The 19,552-nt window shown below is 43.0% G+C and overlaps 1 protein-coding gene across 1 annotated transcript in view; it reads left to right on the forward strand.

The window, feature by feature from the left end:
* The window catches only part of LOC137892387 (collagen alpha-1(XI) chain-like), a 38,641-nt gene that overhangs the window by 1,975 nt on the left and 17,114 nt on the right, over positions 1 to 19,552 (forward strand). The window contains exons 2-17 of the mRNA XM_068737455.1: positions 11,066 to 11,233; positions 11,378 to 11,469; positions 11,938 to 12,059; positions 12,215 to 12,377; positions 13,791 to 13,913; positions 15,330 to 15,449; positions 15,537 to 15,668; positions 15,803 to 15,850; positions 17,297 to 17,338; positions 17,518 to 17,580; positions 17,672 to 17,746; positions 18,328 to 18,411; positions 18,548 to 18,604; positions 19,034 to 19,087; positions 19,181 to 19,234; positions 19,460 to 19,513. Of these exons, the coding sequence (XP_068593556.1) occupies positions 11,066 to 11,233; positions 11,378 to 11,469; positions 11,938 to 12,059; positions 12,215 to 12,377; positions 13,791 to 13,913; positions 15,330 to 15,449; positions 15,537 to 15,668; positions 15,803 to 15,850; positions 17,297 to 17,338; positions 17,518 to 17,580; positions 17,672 to 17,746; positions 18,328 to 18,411; positions 18,548 to 18,604; positions 19,034 to 19,087; positions 19,181 to 19,234; positions 19,460 to 19,513 (1,451 nt within the window). The remainder of the gene's footprint in view (positions 1 to 11,065; positions 11,234 to 11,377; positions 11,470 to 11,937; positions 12,060 to 12,214; positions 12,378 to 13,790; positions 13,914 to 15,329; positions 15,450 to 15,536; positions 15,669 to 15,802; positions 15,851 to 17,296; positions 17,339 to 17,517; positions 17,581 to 17,671; positions 17,747 to 18,327; positions 18,412 to 18,547; positions 18,605 to 19,033; positions 19,088 to 19,180; positions 19,235 to 19,459; positions 19,514 to 19,552) is intronic.

Here is a 19,552-nt window from a genome sequence, read left to right on the forward strand (position 1 = left end):
TTAACAAATATGATTAAAAAAAAAAAAGTGAAGAAGTTTGTTGGGCTTTTATTTTTTCTGCGGTGTGGTTGTCACACCTCGCTTCTTCTGTGAAGGCCGTGACTGAAGTCACTAATGCGACCTCTGGACCTTCAGGGTGATCTGGGGTCAAGCTCAGTCAGGGTGTCGGGTCTCACACCTGGCAGTCAGAGATCTCAGCGTTGCAGATAGGAATTTCATTCGTAAATAACCCTCCTGGTGAAGAAAAAAAACATAAAGTTATACACATACTTCAAGACGCGTACATGCTGTGTAATGTGTACTTCCATTTCGCTCACATTCCTCTTCAGCTAATGGACGAACTCTGTCAGAACACCTGTAAATTAACTGTCTGCAGTTACATGTCACTCTCGATTTTTTTTTTTTACTTTAAAATGCGATCACACACCTGGCTGTCAGCCGGTTGGGTGTGAATTATGATTATAGTTATTTGAGCAATGTGGTCAAGTTACGGTCAAGCGCGTCACCGTCTGGCCTCAGGTGCTTAAGGCTTTCAACCCGGCTCGCCGCTTGCTTGTAACTTCAGTTCAGGTTTCTTCAAATCTGACTCTCTCTCTCGCTTTTTTTATTGTAGTATTCAGTGAAATCATCTGGTTGCCTGTGTAATGTAGCTAAATCCAAATTTGTTTAGTCTAAAGTCTTCCTGAGTCATTTCCCGAGCTAATTGCTTCCAAAAGGCCAGGAGTCGAGATGAAATCAGAAGCCCGGGTCATGGGGGGGGGGGGGGGGGGGGGCATGTTTGTGTTGGACACGATTTATGTCTTGTGCAATGTGTTGATGCAGGAAATGTTGGGATGTTTAGATAGCGGAATAAAAAGATCTATAGCAGCATTCTGTTTGAACCTTTCTCCCCCACCTTTCCAGCTTGTACTACTTATATTTCAGCACAACACTAAAAGACTGAAGGTCAATAAAAAGATCCGTTGCTGCAAAGGTCTGCATAGGGAAGAAAAAAATGCAAAAAAAAAAAAAAAAAAAAAATGGTGCTCTTCTGGCCACACCCCAATCAGTGATGTCACAGCAGGTGTTTTTGATCCGACAGATGTTGAGAAACACCTGCTGTGACATCACTGAGTGGTTTTGGCTGAAGGCGCAACAGTAGTAGTTTTCTATCACATGTGATTGAGTGTGGAACTCATCTTTTTTACATATGGACAGCCACGCTAGCAGCTTGGTTTGGGCGGTCCACCACTTTGATCCAAGGTGAAATATTTTCAACAACGCCATCATCAGGTCCAATATTTTGATGAATGAATAGCTTCAGTTGTACTTACTTACTTTTATTATGATTGCTCTAAAGTGTTCTGGTACACACACTGCTGGTAATAGTACATGTTTTAAATAATTAGATTACATGAACCATCGCACTTTTATCAATAGTCAAAGTCAGGATTTTGGAAAATTGAGAAAAAACACTAACATTGTGTTTATGAAGTGTTTTCCATGTGAAATATATATGATGTTACACTGCATATGTGTGCATATCTTTGACTTCAACTTGTTTTGAGTTCATCGATACCAAATACTTGATTTTGCTCCTTGTAGAGCCATTTTCCTCTCACACTAGTACTGTTTTTTTAGTAGTCCTTTGTGCCTAAAGATGAGATAAAGTATGATAAGAAAAACTCTCTTTCAGCCAGGAAAACGGTTTGACCGCTTTTGAAAATGTCTTCAGCTTTGTGCTTCGGTAAGTCCAGAGAAGACTTCCACTAAAGGACATTCAAGACTTCAGTTGTGGACACAAATGGCTTCATGTTAAGCGTTCTATGTTGGCATGCTAGACACTAAACGAACATGGTGAACATGGTCACATGCTCAGATGGGCTGAAGTAAGGTGCCGAGCTCTTGTTTTAACATTTTCGTCCCTTTTCTCCTCGATATGGAATACGCCAGCAAAGGGCTTCACCACAAAGACAGCAGAGGTTCATGTGGTTCCCTTCATGGTTTCTAGCATGAAGACACGAACACAGTGACCGTCTGTTTTCTGCATTTCAATAAAAAGGACGACGGCACCACTACCAGGAATACAACCCAGGGTCTTGTGGGGGGGTGGTCAAGTGTACAGCCCCCACTCCCTTTATGATAAATATGAGTGGAATACAGTGTTTATGGTGCGTATGCTTTCGGAGGTGTTGGTCCTTGTCATAGACTGTATATAAGAAGTGGACATAGTCGTCGTGACGTCGTCCATTGGTTTGTGGACTACTGTTTTGAAGCCTCGAGTTCTGCATTTTGGCCGTCGCCATCTTGTCTTTTTGCAACCAGCGAGCAGAAGTGACCATGTTTGGACTGCGGAGGAGTGACAAATAGACGCCCTATATGACTCTCGTAGGAACCTGTCAATCACAAGGTAGCCCCGCCCGAAAGCATAACCTGCTTTATGGTCTATTTGACTCTAAATGTGACCATCATTTACTAAATGAGCATCATGCTGTATTGTAGAAAAGTTGAAAGTAGCGATTGAGACCATAAACTCGTGTTTACAATGTTTACTGAGGTAATAAATCAAGAGAGAAGTAGAGTCATTTCTTCATAGACTTCTATACAATCTGACTTCTTATGTAATCAGATGAGTCGCCCCCTGATGGCCATTAGAGAGAATGCAAGTTTAAGGCTCTTCCGCAGGTTGCCGCCTAGTCCTTCTACTGTTTTACACCATAGCTAGATCCATCTCAAGTTCCATTTCCTCCGAGATATGTTGGTATATGTATGTTACTTTAAATAACTATATAAATATATAAAAAAAAAAAATATATATATATATATATATATATAAATAACAAGGAAACAACAAGGGCAGAATCTGAAATACAGATTCTATTGAGAGAGATTAAGATGAAAACAAAGACATGAAAACCTCAACAATAATTGAATTCATGTGTGTCCACGAACATCGTGGGAGGCAAACAGACGGTGTCTGCTGCTGTCTGTGTGTTTTTCAGAAAGAACAAAATGCAGGTAAAAGACAACAGCAGTCAGATGGGGATAAGGCTTCCCTCAGCTTAGCAAATCAACGTGGTCGTGGAGATGCCCGCTCATAGATAGCGTTTCTGTGCAGTGATAAATGTGAACTTTGCAACTGGCAGTTTGAAAAGAATTGTTTAAATTAGGTTTTTAGTCAGTGAGAGCATTATGCATCGTCTGGAGTCGTTCCTCACAACAGACAGAACTGAGCAGAAGCGACAAACTGATGATACAAAGAGATTCAAGCACCAAAAGTACCCTTTGTGCCTTTGGGTGCTTTGTCATTTAAGTCTCAGCAGCTACAATGTTTGGTTGTGTTATGTGTTTGGATGAAAAATTAAGTGTGTGTGTCGTGAGCTGGTGGCTTAAATTTTGCTCAAAATTCTTTAAATTTACAATTTTCTGTTTCTGTTTCGTTGTCTTTGGCGATGAGCTACAATTGCACGTGTGTTTTGGGATTTCACTTCCTCCAGATGGAAACATTGTCCCCTGTGTGACGTCAGTCAGTTTAGTTCCATCGACTGTACTCAACTCTCTTTCCTGTTTGCTCGGCCGTAGCAACCGTGAAATGTAGCTGAGATACGCGTCTTTATCACGTTCTATGACGCTCATGTCTACAATTCATATAAACATACGTATAATGTGTTAAAATCTGCTCATAGAACTGTATTGTTATATTCGTAACACATTATAAAGCATTGTATAATGACTTATAAGGTTATCATACTTCATAACTGCTGGTCACTCACTGCTCAATGCAAACATAATGTATTACAATTATGGAAATTATAATACACTGCAATACCTTGCAAAAAAATGAAAGTATTATGAAGCTTAATCACTATTGTGTTACCTCATTTCTTTAAAAGAAAATCTTACACGGAAATAATGTTGGAGCATCTTTATAATAGACAAATAGACATTCTCTATAAAGTCTATACAGAAGTCAATATGAATATAGTAAACTGTTATTGAATAAACATATCTAAACATCAGAATGTTTATGAGCATCCTGAGTGCAGCCTCACAGTGCTGCTGGCTTGGCTGTAGTCTCCAAGTGCCATTTATCAAACCATTTCTTTTACTATGATCTATAATTGAAGTCAGATTTGTCCCAGTTTAGGGCAAATACAGTAACTCTGGTGTAAAGTCTTTGTTCTTTGTTTCCCAGTCCAATTAGAGAACCATTTCAATTCCTCTAAAGAAAAAAAAAAACAAGATCAAGCAGTCGGACCAGAATGATTGGAGCCACGTTTAACACTGTCTGCATAAAGATACGACCTGGTCTCAATCCCATGTCGTGGAATAAGACAGCCTTGGTCAGCGGCTCTATGCGTACGACTATGGCGCTCTACGTGGCCGTAGATTTGGCGGGTGTAAAGTAGGGAGTCAGTTGGTGTAAAGAGTGAGAAGCCCGCGTAGGGAAGAGGTCACGATGGACGGTTGGGTCAAAAAAACAAACGCAGGACTTTCACCCAGGAGACCCGCGTCTTGTCCCGAGTGAAACCCAAACGTCAACGTGGAAATATAGCGTTAGTTACGTAGCGTACTTAACTTAACGTGTTACCTAACGGTAATGCGAATGCTAACTACGTAACAAACAGAGTTAAACCACAATGTTGTGCTAAACCTTACCACGGTGTTTCCTGTGAACACGGTAGTTTATTTTGAAAGGACATGCTTGTAACAAGCGGAACTTGACGCGTGTCAAGCTGTTGCTAGAGGTGTACCGTGACGACTTGGGAACGAGAACATGTTGCAATATGTGACTGAAATGGCTTGAAGATGAACAAAAGATAAATCATAGATGATCAGTTCACTGATGCTCCATGAAGTCCATGCAGTGGCAGCATCTGGACAGCAGTTGGCAGCTAAAATATCAGGTAGAAGAGCATCAGTAGTCCTTGAAGACTGCTCAGTCTTCAAGGACTACTGATGTGTCTTGTTGCTACAAGACACCCTGGCTTCAAACGGTTATTTTCATCACTGGTGATATTCTTTACTGCATTGCCAGGGTTTTATTTTGAAATATTTTGTCATGTGTCTCTGTCTCGGCACATAAATGGCTTTTGCTCAAGGCCCAACTGACAGTCGCTTAATCCCTTCGGCCCAGATGTTCCAACCGCCGCTGCGTGTAATAAACTTGATTTGACACGGGATGTAATGTGTCGCCCCATAAATGATTTACTTTGATCAAGTAAAGACGATGTCATTAACACTTGGCTTCTAACTTAAACACGTCATGCGGTGCACAGAAAAGTTTATGATTAAAATACAGATGATACACTGTCATTGGAAAATTAATATATTGCCTTAATATATTGCTTTAAAGTAATCACTTTGCACTTTGGCACAGTAGGTCTGTGTGCTATAAATTAGTTTTTTTTGTTAGAAAATAAGCTCACTCTTTGTTCTCCCGAATAAAAAAAATACACTGTATGATGCAACATCCAACAATAACAGAGCGCTCGGCCACGAAAAGCAACGTGTAGCTGTCCGTGAAGAGTTGGAGCCCCGTGTCTCACAAATATTGATGCGGTCTTTGATGTGTGTTAGAGAGGAAGAGTCGACTTTTGTTTTTATGAATGTCTGTGAGATCTTACGTCGTTCTTTTGGACGAGGAGGAGAGAGAGGATCACGAGATGTTGGGACTTGAAGACGATGTGAGATTTCAACAGGAGTGCCTCGGATTCCTAGAAGGAGATAAGGAGCACATTTCTGTCCGTCTGTCCGTCTGCGAGCTTCTTCTTCACCCTCTCTGCCGCAAGGATTCATCTAAGTAAATATGTGTGTGTCCTGTGTGCACAGACTGTTGTGTGTGTGTGTGTGTGTGTGTGTGTCAGACAGCAGGGTAGACTATCCAGTGTGGTTCTTTTGATCAGAGCCAGCTGAACTGGGAGGAAAGAAAACACATGGTCCCTCCGTCCTTCTCTTCCCGCTTCACCCTTCCTCCTCTCTGGTTTTCATCTGCCTCTTTGTTGGGTCAGTCTCTGAGGAGAGTCGTGTCAGATGTTTGAGAGAGACGTTGGTGAAAAGCAGCAGAGAAGGAGGCAAAGGACTGCAATGGCAGGCACCTGGGGCAAATCCTCTGTGGGGGATCTGAAACCCGGTGTGTGTGTGTGTGTGTGTGTGTGTGTGTGTGTGTGTGTGTGCGTGTGTGTGAGTGTGTGTGTGCAGTTTAGGAGGCTCGGCTAAACATTAGTTATTTTTTCTGCAAAAGGCATGTTATTGCATTCTTCGCCATTGCTAAGTTAATGACGGACTAATCACAAACACATACAACACCACATGTAAACCAAAGACTTACTTACTCAGTCTTTATTCACACACACACACACACACACACACACACACACACACACACACACACACACACACACACATGTAAACACACACAAACACAGACACACATCTGCTTTCCAGAAAAATCTATAGTCTTTCCAATATGGTGTTCAGTTTGTTGTTTGTGCATCCTGCATGTGTAAATCTTTAAACAGAGATTGGGCTCTAATAAAACAATTCACACTTCACTTCAGCCAGCAGTTCAACACTTGCATCGTCCATCCATCCCTCCATTCATCCCTCCATTCATCCCTCTATTCATCCCTCCATCCATCCCTCCATCCCTCCATTACATGCAGTTGTTTTTGTGTCAGTGACATCATAGAATTCGGTGTATCACTTACACACTTTACATATAAATCACCCTAATACGTTCCACACAGTGTGGATTACATTGTGTGGTTTTTCATTTGGAGAGAGATCCCTGCTATTGGATCAGAAATCTAAGATGAGTTAAATGAATCAGCATCGGTAGAGAAAGATTCGCATCAGTGCACATCCGTCTAGTACAGTTCAAAAAGTATTAAACAAGGAGCACATTTATCTTTGTTTTGTCCTCTCCACTTCAGCACACTGGATTTGAAAAGTGTTACATAGCAACATAACAAGTAACATGACACACTAACATAAACGTAAGTAAAGTCATGGTTAGTTGTCATAAATTGCAGTTAATGCCTATGACCAGCAGACACTGCAGCCTACAACTGAGGAACTTTGCATTAAAAATATCAACGAGTCCTACGTTGTTCAACAAATAGAAATGTAAACAAGCTAAAAGTCAGCACTCTATCTATCGCTCTATCTATTGACAACATAAAGCAGAGCAACTACGGTTGCTCTGCTTTATGTTGAGCCTTACATTTGACATGCTCTGCATGTGTCTGCATGTTGATCGTGTTTCCCCCGAACACCACCGCCTCGGGAAAACCAGCAGCAGCAGATGAAGACCAGAACATCACTTTGTGTATGTAAAGCCCAGTATACGTACAATATGTGTGTGTGTGTGTGTGTGTGTGTGTGTGTGTGTGTGTTTGTGCACAGGCCCACTCTACGTGGGTGTTTTGCGTTGTACGTGTGCACGCTGAGAATCGACAGCATAGGGAAACAGCACCTGATGTGTTTTAAGTGCAGATGAGCAGAGCCTCCATGTCTCGTCTTGTCCTCTGCTGCATTCAGATGTCAGATCATTTCTTGGTATGTACGACTGAAACCCCTCTTCTTGTACACGCTGCTCATGAGTGTCAGGAGCAGTGTCACCTTAAATCTAACCGTGGCTCGAACATGTCTGAACACCAGCAGCTACCTTTTTAGCCTTTTTTTTGTATGGCTTTAAGAAAAGAGTGTTTTCAGTGAGACAGGCTAACAATTGACCAGCAGTGCTGGATCACTGTGTGGGGAAAGACTTCCAACATGGATCCCTTATATTGAGAATAAAATGGGTTTTATTTGTCGCCTTGCTGAAAGTTAGATGAGAAGAATAATTTGAGTTCCTGGCTGGATATGTGTGACAGTTTACTGGACCAATAGAAAAGCAGCAGCACCGCATAGAATCCCCGCCCCAATCCCTGTCCGTCTATGACCAAACTCAGAAACACCGAGGGGCGAATTCACTAAGAATGGATTGCGGCCGATGATAACACAATGAATTGTGCATCACTTGCGACCGCAAGTCACAAAAGACTAATGCATAGATTACATTAGCGTTATTGTAATATTACAGCGTAAACACGTCCGTAAAGTTTTGCAGCTGAGTGCGATTTTCCCCTTTTTGTTGCAGAAGGAGAGTGAAGAAATAAGTTGTTTAGTCGTTTGTATAATAAACCTTTTTTGTTTTCAAAAATGAATAAAAACATGTATGGGAGTATTTCTTTTTTTATGACGCAACTGTCACTGCATCCTGAAGTAAATTAGTTTGAGCGTGACGATGCATTTGCCTGTCTGCAATCACTGCTGCCATGACCACTGGAAAGTCTGGGGGGCGTGTCACGTCTTATGAATACGCTCCAGTTACCATCAACTCTCTGAACAATAAGTAATAATTACACTGTGACTGCGTGTGGCTATCAGCGCTGCTCTTTGAGCCACTTTTGCACCAAACATCTGCATATTACCTCATTTAAAATACATGCAAATAGCACAGGAGCACAAAGACGCTGTTTGCTTGCATTTCACCCCCTTTCTGCAGGCGCTTTGAGAAATACACGGCGTCTTTACGTTTGAGTCGTGCAGGTTTAGAGGCGGCAAAAGTTGTGCAATCCTCCTGTGAATTCGCCCCTGAGAAGCGCAAAGAAATAACAATCATTTTGGAACGATAGTAACATTGCGTTGCAGTTTTTGTTGGATACTTTGCTCGCACACATTTGTTTCTGTTTTTAATATTAAAAATGAATCCCATTGATACCACTTTCATGTCTGTGTGGTGAATATGAAGCAGCAGCCGATTAGCGTAGCTTAGCATAAACACTGGATGCCGGGAAAAATAGTCCGGCACGTAACCCCTCCTCCCCATAAAACCACCACCAAAAAACAAACCTGTCACTATTTCTATTGTTCTGGTGCAATCGGAGCACAAATCCCTGAAATATTAATATCAAATAATCCTCTAAATGTCAACTTTTCACAGACGATTCTCAGCTCGTGACGCGACCGAAAGTTTTAACAGTGTACTTTTAGTTGTATCAGTAAATAACGCGATGCCCTGCTGCACACAAAGAGACTTAATTACATGCTGACTGAATGCCAGCAGTCAGGCTGGCAGACGGACAAACAAGAATAAAAGGGCAAAAAAAATACATCTGGCACTCAGACGTTATGCCAACCTGTAAGTGTGTGTGGCTGCTTATGTGTGCGTGTGTGTGTGTGTGTGTGTGTGTGTGTGTGTGTTGAAAGGTGCAGAGCAGATGGAGAGTTTACGTAAGCCCCAGAAATACGTGTGAAAAGGAGCCACACCAGTAGAGGCATGCCCTCCTCTCCCCCCGCCATCTATTATTTCTTCTATTTCCCCTCTTTACCCCCATCTCTCCCTTTTTCACTTTCAATAAGCAGCACATTTTTTTGTTCTCTCTTTACATCCCATGTTTTTCCGCTTAGTCCGTCTCACTGATCTCTGTGCACATTGTGTCGACAGTGTTCAAAAGAATGTGCTTGTGCATACGATATGAACGTGTGCTCATGCTACGACTCTGGCCACATCTTTAGAAATGTCTCTTTTGGTTGTTGTTTTTTTGTGTGTGTGTGTGTGTGTGTGTGTGTGTGTGTCTGCTCTCAGGCTGAACCATCGTCAAAACACATGCATTATTTACGGCCCTCTGGTATTAGTCTTGGTTGTGTAATGACTGATGGTGCATGTGTCAGTGCCAACATGGGCGTAATCATGGGAATACACTAAGCTTCCGCAACAAGTATGTGTCCCAGAAAGATAGAGAGAGAGAGAGAGAGAATGTCTGACTGATAAAAGTATTTCATTAGTTTGTTTACAAGGTAGCTTAATTATAGGGCTGGCATCACCCACATGTCTCAGAGGTAACATCACGCAAAAACAGTTGTGTACATTCACAGGAATTTTGTCGGTTTGTTTGTGTATTTGTGCCATTGCTCGGAATCTTTGATTTTGATCAAAGTCAAATTATTTGGTGGGAAATGCATCGTGGATTTATGAGAGCTTTGGTTCGCTGAAAACGTCTTTCTGCTCGGCTGGAAGAGAGGTTGATAAGAGAAGGTTTTGAGTCCGAAAAGTCCAAAAACGAGCTAATGTAGGCTATAAATAACAGGACTTCTTACCGCTGTTATAAATCAGTGAGCGACATATTAACGACGCGGATTACTTGAAGAACGGTCGAAGATTCCCATTATCTCGATCCTTTCTCCTACATAAAGACACAAAGCGATGCTCATCCTCCAGACAGACATCAGATCCTCTGATTCCTATCCCAGCCTTCATTTCTCCTCTATACTTTGGTTCCACTGCTCGTCTTCCCTGTGTGGTCTCCCTCAGTCAAAGGAAAAAAGCCGACTGGTGACGAAGTTTTGTCAGCGGTCACAATGATGGAACTCCGTCCCTTTTATTCAATTATCTCAGTCCAACAATATCTGAAAGAAGCCACTTTAAACAGACTTTTAATTACTGGCTTTTTACTGCGTCTTATTTCTTGTTTTAAGTCTGACGGTGAATGTGTTTTTTTCTTTCATGTCAAAGGGTCCTGATGTGGGGATTTAGGGCTCCCACAGGTGCTCTGTAAAGCTGCAGTTGGGACAGAAGGTCGTCTAAGGCAGATGACTAAAGGCTCTCTCAGAAACTCATCAAGGAGTCACCGATATGTCTATTTTTTTTTGCCTCTATTAGCAGCTGCATAATAGAAACAACATCAACTCGCCCACTCGTTCGCTGTTGAGTTCTCCAGACAATGACCGGCTCTTTTCACACATGGGCTCAATCGGACGTTGCACAGACGAGAGAGCTGGCAGGGTAAAGCCTGTTTAATGTCCGGTCCAACTGATTCACACATTTGCGTTCTCACATACAGCTCTTTTGATAACGCCGAGATAAGTCCAGGGTTCAGTCCATGTGTGATAGGGGCTTATACAAATCACTGCCTGACAGTGTGTGTTTCTGGAGTGCAGATCTCTGCGCCTCACAAACGAAGGCGCTGGCCCGGCGATGATGATGATGAGGAGGAACCCCAGATCGAACCCAACAGTCCTTCTTGTCTCTTCTCTCTAGCCAATCCCATTGACGTCCTGAAGGTCCTGGAGCTGTCGGAGAACATGGAGGGCGTGTCGTTGGAGTCGGGACTGTGCACCAGCAGGCAGGGACGAGAGGAGACGGACCTCTCCTTCAAGATCGACAGGAAGATTCAACTGAGCGCGCCCACCAATCAACTCTTCCCTGGTAATGTAACTCCGCGTGAGCTTGTTTGATGGAGTGAATAACCGGGAGAGTGGCGTGAATATATTTGGTCATTGAGAGCCTGCGTCCTAATATCAGCTTGTGTTTGTGTGTGTGTGTGTGTGTGTGTGTTTGCATTTTCTGCAGATTCGCCATTCCCTGTGGACTTCTCAGTGATGACAACAGTCAGAGCTGTAAAAGGCTCACAGGTGTTCCTCCTCTCGCTGTACGACTCGCAGGTACGCATCACACGCGCTGCGCCGGGATGTTGAAACCAAGCTCACGCTGCATGCTGAATGTTTAACCACTCCGTTTTCTGCGTGCTGTACGGCCCGTTCTCTCTTTTGACTGTGTCCGTCAGGAATTTAGTTATAAAAAAAAAAAGGGAACCTTTTCCTTGAATCAGATACTTCGGCAAACTTGTCCACCGTACTAACATGCTGACCATGCACCCTGCAAGACTCCTGCTGGGGTCAGAATCACAGGTTTTCCTCAAAATGGGAATATGTTTTTGCTCAATTTGCTAAAAATGTCAATATTACATTTGTACTGCATGTAACTATTCTGTAAATGCCATATTCCTTTTACATATATATATGAATGTAAAGAACCTGAATACACCAGCTGATGATTTGTTTTTTGTGACTACATCTCCCTTTTCCCGTCATCATTTCATCCCGTCATCCCTCGCTCCTTCTGTCTCTCAGGGCACACAGCAGCTGGGCGTGGAGGTCGGCCGCTCTCCCGTCTTCCTGTACGAGAACCACGAGGGTCAGCCACCTCCAGAGCTGTACCCCACCTTTAGAAAGATCAACCTGGCTGACGGCAAGTGGGTGACTACACAAAAACACACACGGGCAGCTATACACACACTTTTTTTTGTTTTTGTTTTCCCTGCATTCAAGTTTTCACACACACATATCTTCTCAGAAAAGAAAAAGTAGGACAGTTAGTGATTTTCTTCTTCTCTGCTTTTCCTGCCAGGTGGCACAGAGTGGCCTACAGTGTGGAGGGCCAGTCAGTGACTCTCTACCTGGACTGTGTCAAACTGGACACCCTGGACCTGCTCAGAGGTCCCGACCCCCACGTCAGCACTGAGGGGGTCACCGTGTTTGGAACGCGACTGCTGGACGAAGACGTGTTCGAGGTGTGTGCTTTTACTGTGTGTGTGTGTGTGTGTGTGTGCGTTCTGTTAAAGACATGGAGGGGGTAGGTGAATGGAGATGACACAATCTCCCTTTGATCGGTACAAACCCACCTGCCTTTTGTAAAAATGTGTGTGTCGAGGAAGCGTCTCTGCTTGTTGCTGCTTGTTCCATTTATCCATCAAACGTCGACAAACGAACAACCGTAAAGGCTTTTCTCCTCACACTGCCCTCCAGTGGTCCTGAGGTTGTACTGCTCTTTTACCTCAGCTCCAAACTTACCAGTGCTTGAACCTCACAAAGCTGCAGATGATTAATTAGACGTATGCAAAGGCTTGTAGATCTCTTATAATATGAATTATTCCCCTAGCTCATCAGTAGTTATTGCTGTGATTAACACAGTCCTGCTTAAGCCCACAGCATGCAGCAGATTACTGACAATAAGCCCTTTGAAAAAAATCTCCAAATCTGTAGCTGTGTAAAGTCTTTGTAGACTTTAATGAGTTCTGTTTCTGTTGAGGTCATTTTGGCAGATCCCAAGTGTGACCATTGACCTTTGTTTTTCGAGTGTCAGGTGGTCCATCTGTTTAACTGAACAACTCCCAGCCTTTGTTTGGCTTGGACTGCCCTCCATGTGTGTGTGTGTGTGTGTGTGTGTGTGTGTGTGTGTGTGTGTGTGTGTGTGTGTGTGTGGATGTGTGAGCTGAAAGGGAGAAAGAGGGGGGTTTTTTTGTCCGTCTGCGGACTGAACGTGCACCGCTTGAGACCGAAGCTCTGGGGACGATTAACTGCAGAGCAACGATAAAAAGCAGACGGTTTGATCCCACTTTGATCTGACTAAATGAACACATACAGTCGAAGATGAAGACATGGGAGACAGATGCGTATGACATGTCCGTCATGCAAGGGCATAGTTATTGTTTCAACAAAAAGGCGTCTGGCTGGAAATACACTTCTTTTCCTGCATTCTGGTGAATTTTTATGCACCAACTTATGGTGGAAATGTCTTTATTTATGTAAACAGAAAACACAGAATGCAGGCAGCATTTGGCAATTCAATACAATAAGGCTCTTTCTTTCTTTAATGTTATCTGATGTTATGTTTGAAGTGTTTCAGCAAGATTTCTGCTCATTCAAAACAAATCCCACACATCTGTGTTTTCTATTAATTTATGCCCTTACTTTTATAAGGTATAGGTCATAATATTTAAAGAAAAGAATCGACCTGTCTGCTGTGCGTTACGCTGTTGCTCTGCGCTCTGACATTGTCCCCTCTGTCCCTAATCGATGACACATTGTACAGTGAGGAGCAGTGACATAATGTGCATTCCTGATCTGGTTTCACTATTGTAGAGCCACAGCTCAGTTTTACGTGTGTGTGTGTGTGTGTGTGTGTGTGTGTTGTTGTGACACAGGGAGACATCCAGCAGCTACTGATCGTCGATGACCCCAGAGCAGCAGAGACGTACTGTGAGGACTACATCCCGGACTGTGACGCCCCTTTGCCCTACGACGGGATATTAGCAGAGGAGGAGGAGGTGAGCCCCCTTCTCGCAGCCAATCCCAGAAGGCCGAGAGAGAGAGCTGAACCACATGCGTGGACCCCGTTAAAGTCTTCCTGCGTACCTGGCCCATTCCACACATAACGCACGCTCCGAGGCATCTCAGGTGTTGGATGTTGTAAATCCAGACTGTCGCTTTGAAAGCAAAGGAGCCCCTGAAGGTTTCATTCGGAAGAGGAGAAACTATTACAAGTATTTATGGGCAGTTTAGACGGCTGATCTGACAAAAAAAAAATGATGAATGGTTTAATTATTTTGAGAAAGTCCTCCTGGTGACATAAATTAACAGATCACTGTGGGCTGTGAAGAAGCATTCGTGGCGCGGAGAGTCGGATATTCAGCACACAAATGTGTTACCGCTAGTTTCGCTTTGAGAAGCATCACTCAGGCACCTGAGCTGTTTTCTTCCTCGCCGTCTGTACGATGCTTCCATTTTTAGCCAAAGTAGTAAATCATCCTAGCAGTGTGTACTGCGAACTGACCCTCTCTTTCTTACTAGATTTCTCTCTTTCTCTTTATCCTCCACTCTTCACACTTTGCCAGGTTCTTCTCCTGGGAACGGTTTCAAATCCACTTCCGATGCAGCCGTTTGATTTATGGTCTGGCTTACGGCTCAGGACTCGACTGGTTTATTGTGTTCGGTTGTTTTATTGTTACACCAGCAGAAATGCAATCGGCCAGCGGATAAATATGTGTAGTCTGATGACACTCCGTTAAACAGGCTTTCCTGAAGGAGCTAAAAGGAAAAGACAGACCTGTAGCTGTGCCAGTGTTGGCTTCTTCATGACATCTTTCATGTAACAAGCACTCTGCCAGACAGGACTACCAGAGGAATCTGATAACTTAATAGGCATCCTCTATTTCCTAAAACTGTTCTTTTGATCATTTATATTAACCTCTATTTGAATTGGGCGAAATAATACATTTGTAACAAAGGCAAAAATGTGAATTTTGCCCCAAACTGCTTGGGATGAACATAAAGTGCGAGTGGGAACCCATAGAACCCGTTTTCATTCACATATCTTCAGGTGAGAGGTCAAGGGTCACCTATGAAAAAGGCCATGCCAGTTTTTCCCTCGCCGTAGTTTAGCCTATATTTGGTTAAACTTAAATAACCAAATATATTCTATTATATATAATATTATATTTGGTTAAAAAGCTAGCCTGACATGGTTGGTAGCAGTGGATTTCTTAGGCTGTCTAGTTTCATAATGACACCATATGACGATATCTTCACTCTGTCTCTAAAATGGACCTACAGTCTCTGAAAGACGGTATGTCGGCGGCAGCCCGTCTTAGCGGTAACAAGTTAATCCATTTCTGTGTATATATAAACAAAATGTAACACGTGCTTGTACCATGCATCATCTGTGTTTCCTTTATGGTCTTCAGGTGGAGAGAGTACCTAAGAAACATGTGGTGGAGGAGTTTGAGGAGTTTGACTACAGTGACCTCTATGAAGACATCTCTGTTTCCACTGTGACAGCAGGTCAAAATGACACCGAGTACGAGGTGAGACTCTGAGCGTGAGCGTGTCGTCTTCTGTGTTTTTTGAACTTCCCTCACGTTTTTGTGTCTCTGCGTGTGTTTGTTGGACAGATCATAGAGTACGAAGACTACGACAACACATCGGATCACTACCACGTGAACGAGTACGAGTACGAGGAGGAGGAGTACGACGAGCGCTACGGGCCGGCCGAGAGGGAACGAGAGCACTCCGTTAACACACAGGTACCATCCCAACCTTCTAACAGGAAGTTACACAGAAATAGATCCTGTGTAGTCAATATAAAACTAGCCATCTGTGCCTCTTGTTCATCTACTTTAATGTTGTTCATATGTCAGTATTCTTCTCCTCTCATTAGGACATTCCAGAAAAAGGAGAGAAAGGAGAGCCGGGCATTTTGGGAGCGGTAAGGAAAACACACACAGGCTTAGAAACATACACAACCACAGGGAGGCTCGATGTTGTACCTAAACATTTTTAGTACAGTTTGAGACAAAGATGTAAAGGAGAATTCACATGGACTCTGGAAAAGAAAGTCGCTAAACGCTAAGAGAAGCCATCTTGGATTTTGAGGTCGGAGTTGTTGAGGTTCGCCTGGCTTTCCGGATTTCCGACTTTGAAGCGGCGACTTTAGGCAACAACTTCAGGCGGTTCTCCAGTTGAAAATTTGGAAATTCGCAGCATTACACTAGGCTATGTAAAAAAAAATAATAATTCGACCGCACCCTTGTTTACGTCTTGTTTACTTGATTCTCCATCCATCTGATGTCGATGAGGAAAATAATGTGTGAAGACTTAACACATGCAGCGATGAATCAGGAGCTTTAGCATAATTTTTTTTAATGAATGAGTCAGTTTACACTTCTCAGCTTCACAAAGGTATTGATCCAGCTCCACGAAAAAAATCCAACCACCATGAGGATGTCTGATATAAATGGGTTTCAGCGTACGTAGATATCTTTGAGGAAAAACACAGAAACGGGTAGTTTGGTCAGTTCATACTGTGGTAACTGTGGTTGTATTAGAATATTTTGTAAATTAATTATCTGGATTATTTTATGGCAATATTGGATATTTATAAAATTGTTGCATCCATGTGAAGAAGTGCTTTGTTTGTTTTTTGGTGTTTTATTTGCTAAATAAACCAAACACTGATGTCAGTAAAACATTATTTTATCCATATTTCTCAATTGATTTTCTAGAGAAATCAATAAAAAAAAAATAAAAAAAAAAAAAATCAGAAAGGAAGGAATTTATTTGTCACATTAAAAAAACACCGACGCATTTCACTCAATGAAAAAATACAACACAATATATAACTGTAAAAGTTCAATGTCACACTCATGAAATATCTTAGTCACATTTCTTAAAATTTTTTCATCAGATCTGTTAAACCCCTTAAATATTAGTAATGGTAATAACATTCTGTATTGACCGTACAATCAATCAAAACTTTATTAGACTCCAAAAAACAAATGCACAGTAAAAACTAAACTTAAGAATAATGTAAATCTGAATAATGTATAGATAACAATACCTACAGTGTGACAACTATACCAACGTCTCCACAGCTGGGATTGGTAGCGTGTGGTACTAAACCTTTGATGAACTCAAGAGGATTTCATTATCAATGTCAATACTTGACATTTCTTAAAACAGCTTGTAAAGTATTGACTCCTGCAGCCACAAACATTTCATTTGTACTTGTCTCTTCAGCAGTATTCTCATAGCATCACTATAAGCTACTTGACGTCTGTGTAATCGTGCTTTTCTGTTAAAATGTGCAGTATGTGCAAACCTTAACCAACCACCTCGGAGAAAAACAAAGTACATTTTTGTGCAATTTCTGCAGGGAACGCTGATTACAGGACCATACGGGCCTCCAGGACCTGAGGTTAGTGAATTTTGCTGCATGACTTGTAACTTGTTCAGGGAAGAAACCTGTGCTGCATGTGGGCAAAGGGGGTCAAAAGTGCAACTGCAGTGTCTTTTAATATGGAATTGGAAGCTTGCAATTAAACATATAATATAATTCCATCTAACTCGGCTGTTTTTTTTTTTCTGCGTTTGCAGGGAGAGGCGGGATCTTCTGGAATCACAGGACCAGTGGGACCTCGAGGAGACCCAGGGGAGCTGGTGAGGACTGTCCTCTGTTTGCTGTGTGAGTGGCTTGAGTCCACCACCTGTTGACGTGCCTCCATAACTGTCCTCCTCCGTCTCCTCTCAGGGTCCACCAGGGCGGCCGGGCCTTAACGGAGCCGATGGGATACCGGGTCCCCCAGGAAACATCATGCTCATACCGGTAACATGAAGACACGTCTGTGTTGCCTGCAGCCTCTCAAGCTGCAGTGGTGTTGCTCTGGCAGTTATTTGGTTCCATTAACCCTCAACGGAGCCCCGGGGCAAATGTTTGAATGTCGTAACTGAGGAATGGGCTGGCTCAGGATCGTTACTTAACTTTTCCTGAACCCGTTTAAAACATGGAGTCTATGCAGGCGTCAATCAAACATTCAATTTAGCTCCTCAGTGTGTGACTTTGGGTCAAATCAGTACGTCATTTTATTGATCTCTTTAAAACTTAATTGGGTGTTTATTTGGGTTAACATCTGGTGACTGTGAGGGCCAGAACATGTGATTCACATCATTTTCATACTCAAACTCATACTCACTTCAAACCGTTCAGAACCCTCTCGTGTCGAAGCCTCCGTATGTCACGTTCCTCCAATAACTTATTCAGATCTGTCCTTTAATTTCACCCGTCACCTTTTTATGCAATACTTGAATAGCAGTGCTACATATTGGCCACTGGGTGGGGTATTGAGTTTGACTTAAAAGCCTATTGTATATGTGTGTGTGTGTGTGTGTGTGTGTGTGTGTGTGCAGTTCCAGTCAAGTGGTGATCCGAAAGCAGGTACTGTGGTTTCTGCGCAGGAGGCGCAGGCTCAGGCCATCCTGCAACAGACCAAGGTACACAAGCTTCTGAAGTATTACCGTTACATCTTAAACACATAAAGCTGAACCACTGAAGTGTGTGTGTGTGTGTGTGTGTGTGTGTGTGTGTGTGTGTGTGTCACTGTCTGACTCCTTCTTCCTTCTCTTCTAGCTGGCTATGAAGGGACCTCCAGGGCCGCTCGGCCTCAGGGGAAGACCCGGACCACTGGTGAGTGAGATGTGCCCGATTTACAGTTTACACCGACGAATGCATAACAAGGCAGCAAAACACACACGTGTCGGATATTGTGAATCAGGATATCTCCTGTTTTCTTTGCAAGTTGAACACAAGTCCGTCTTTATTAGTTGTGGTGTTTGCAAACGACCTGTTGCACTCACCCTCCAATCAGTGCCAACATGTGCTGCAGATTCAGGAAGTCACCCTGAAAGCAGCCAGAGTTCAATGAAAACAAAAGCAGAAGCCATGACAATAGATGCATTTTAAATTACAGGTCAAGTCCGATATTAGGTAGATTCGTACATTGTATGTACACACACACACACACACACACACACACACACACACAGACACACGCGTGCAGACACTGGTTCCTGAAGCAGCAGACCTGTTTGAACGACTGAATGTTTTCATTCCCAGGGTGCAACAGGTTCTCCTGGGCTGAAGGGGAACAGTGGAGATTCGGGGCCAATGGTGAGTTAGCTGGTTGTCATGGCAACAAGCTCAGCACCTCACTCTTTTTTGTACGACTCTTGAACTGCTCTCTTTCAATTCCCCCCCCCATAGGGTCCTCCAGGACAGACAGGTGTCTCAGGTCAGAGTGGACGACTTGGGAAAAGGGTGAGACTATTTACTGGAGTCTTTTCTCAATAAATATCATCCTCTGTCAGCTTAGTATTATGTTCTTGTTCCACAGAATGTTTATCAAATTGTCTTTTTTTCAGTAGCTCAATCTGTTAAAGTTTGTCAGTGAGGAATCCAACATGTCTAACTAGTGAGTGTGTGTGTGTGTGTGTGTGTGTGTGTGTGTGTGTGTGTGTGTGTGTGTGTGTGTGTGATTTTCAGGGTCGAGCGGGTACAGACGGGGGCCGTGGTGCGATAGGAGAGACTGGAGCAAAGGTGACGACGAGCTGACATCGCGGTCACACTGTTCCCTTA

Source organism: Cebidichthys violaceus, unplaced genomic scaffold, assembly GCF_023349555.1.
Source record: "Cebidichthys violaceus isolate CVI_PGR_0920_01 unplaced genomic scaffold, fCebVio1.0.p SCAF_79, whole genome shotgun sequence".
In the NCBI taxonomy this organism is placed as follows: Eukaryota; Metazoa; Chordata; class Actinopteri; order Perciformes; family Stichaeidae; genus Cebidichthys; species Cebidichthys violaceus.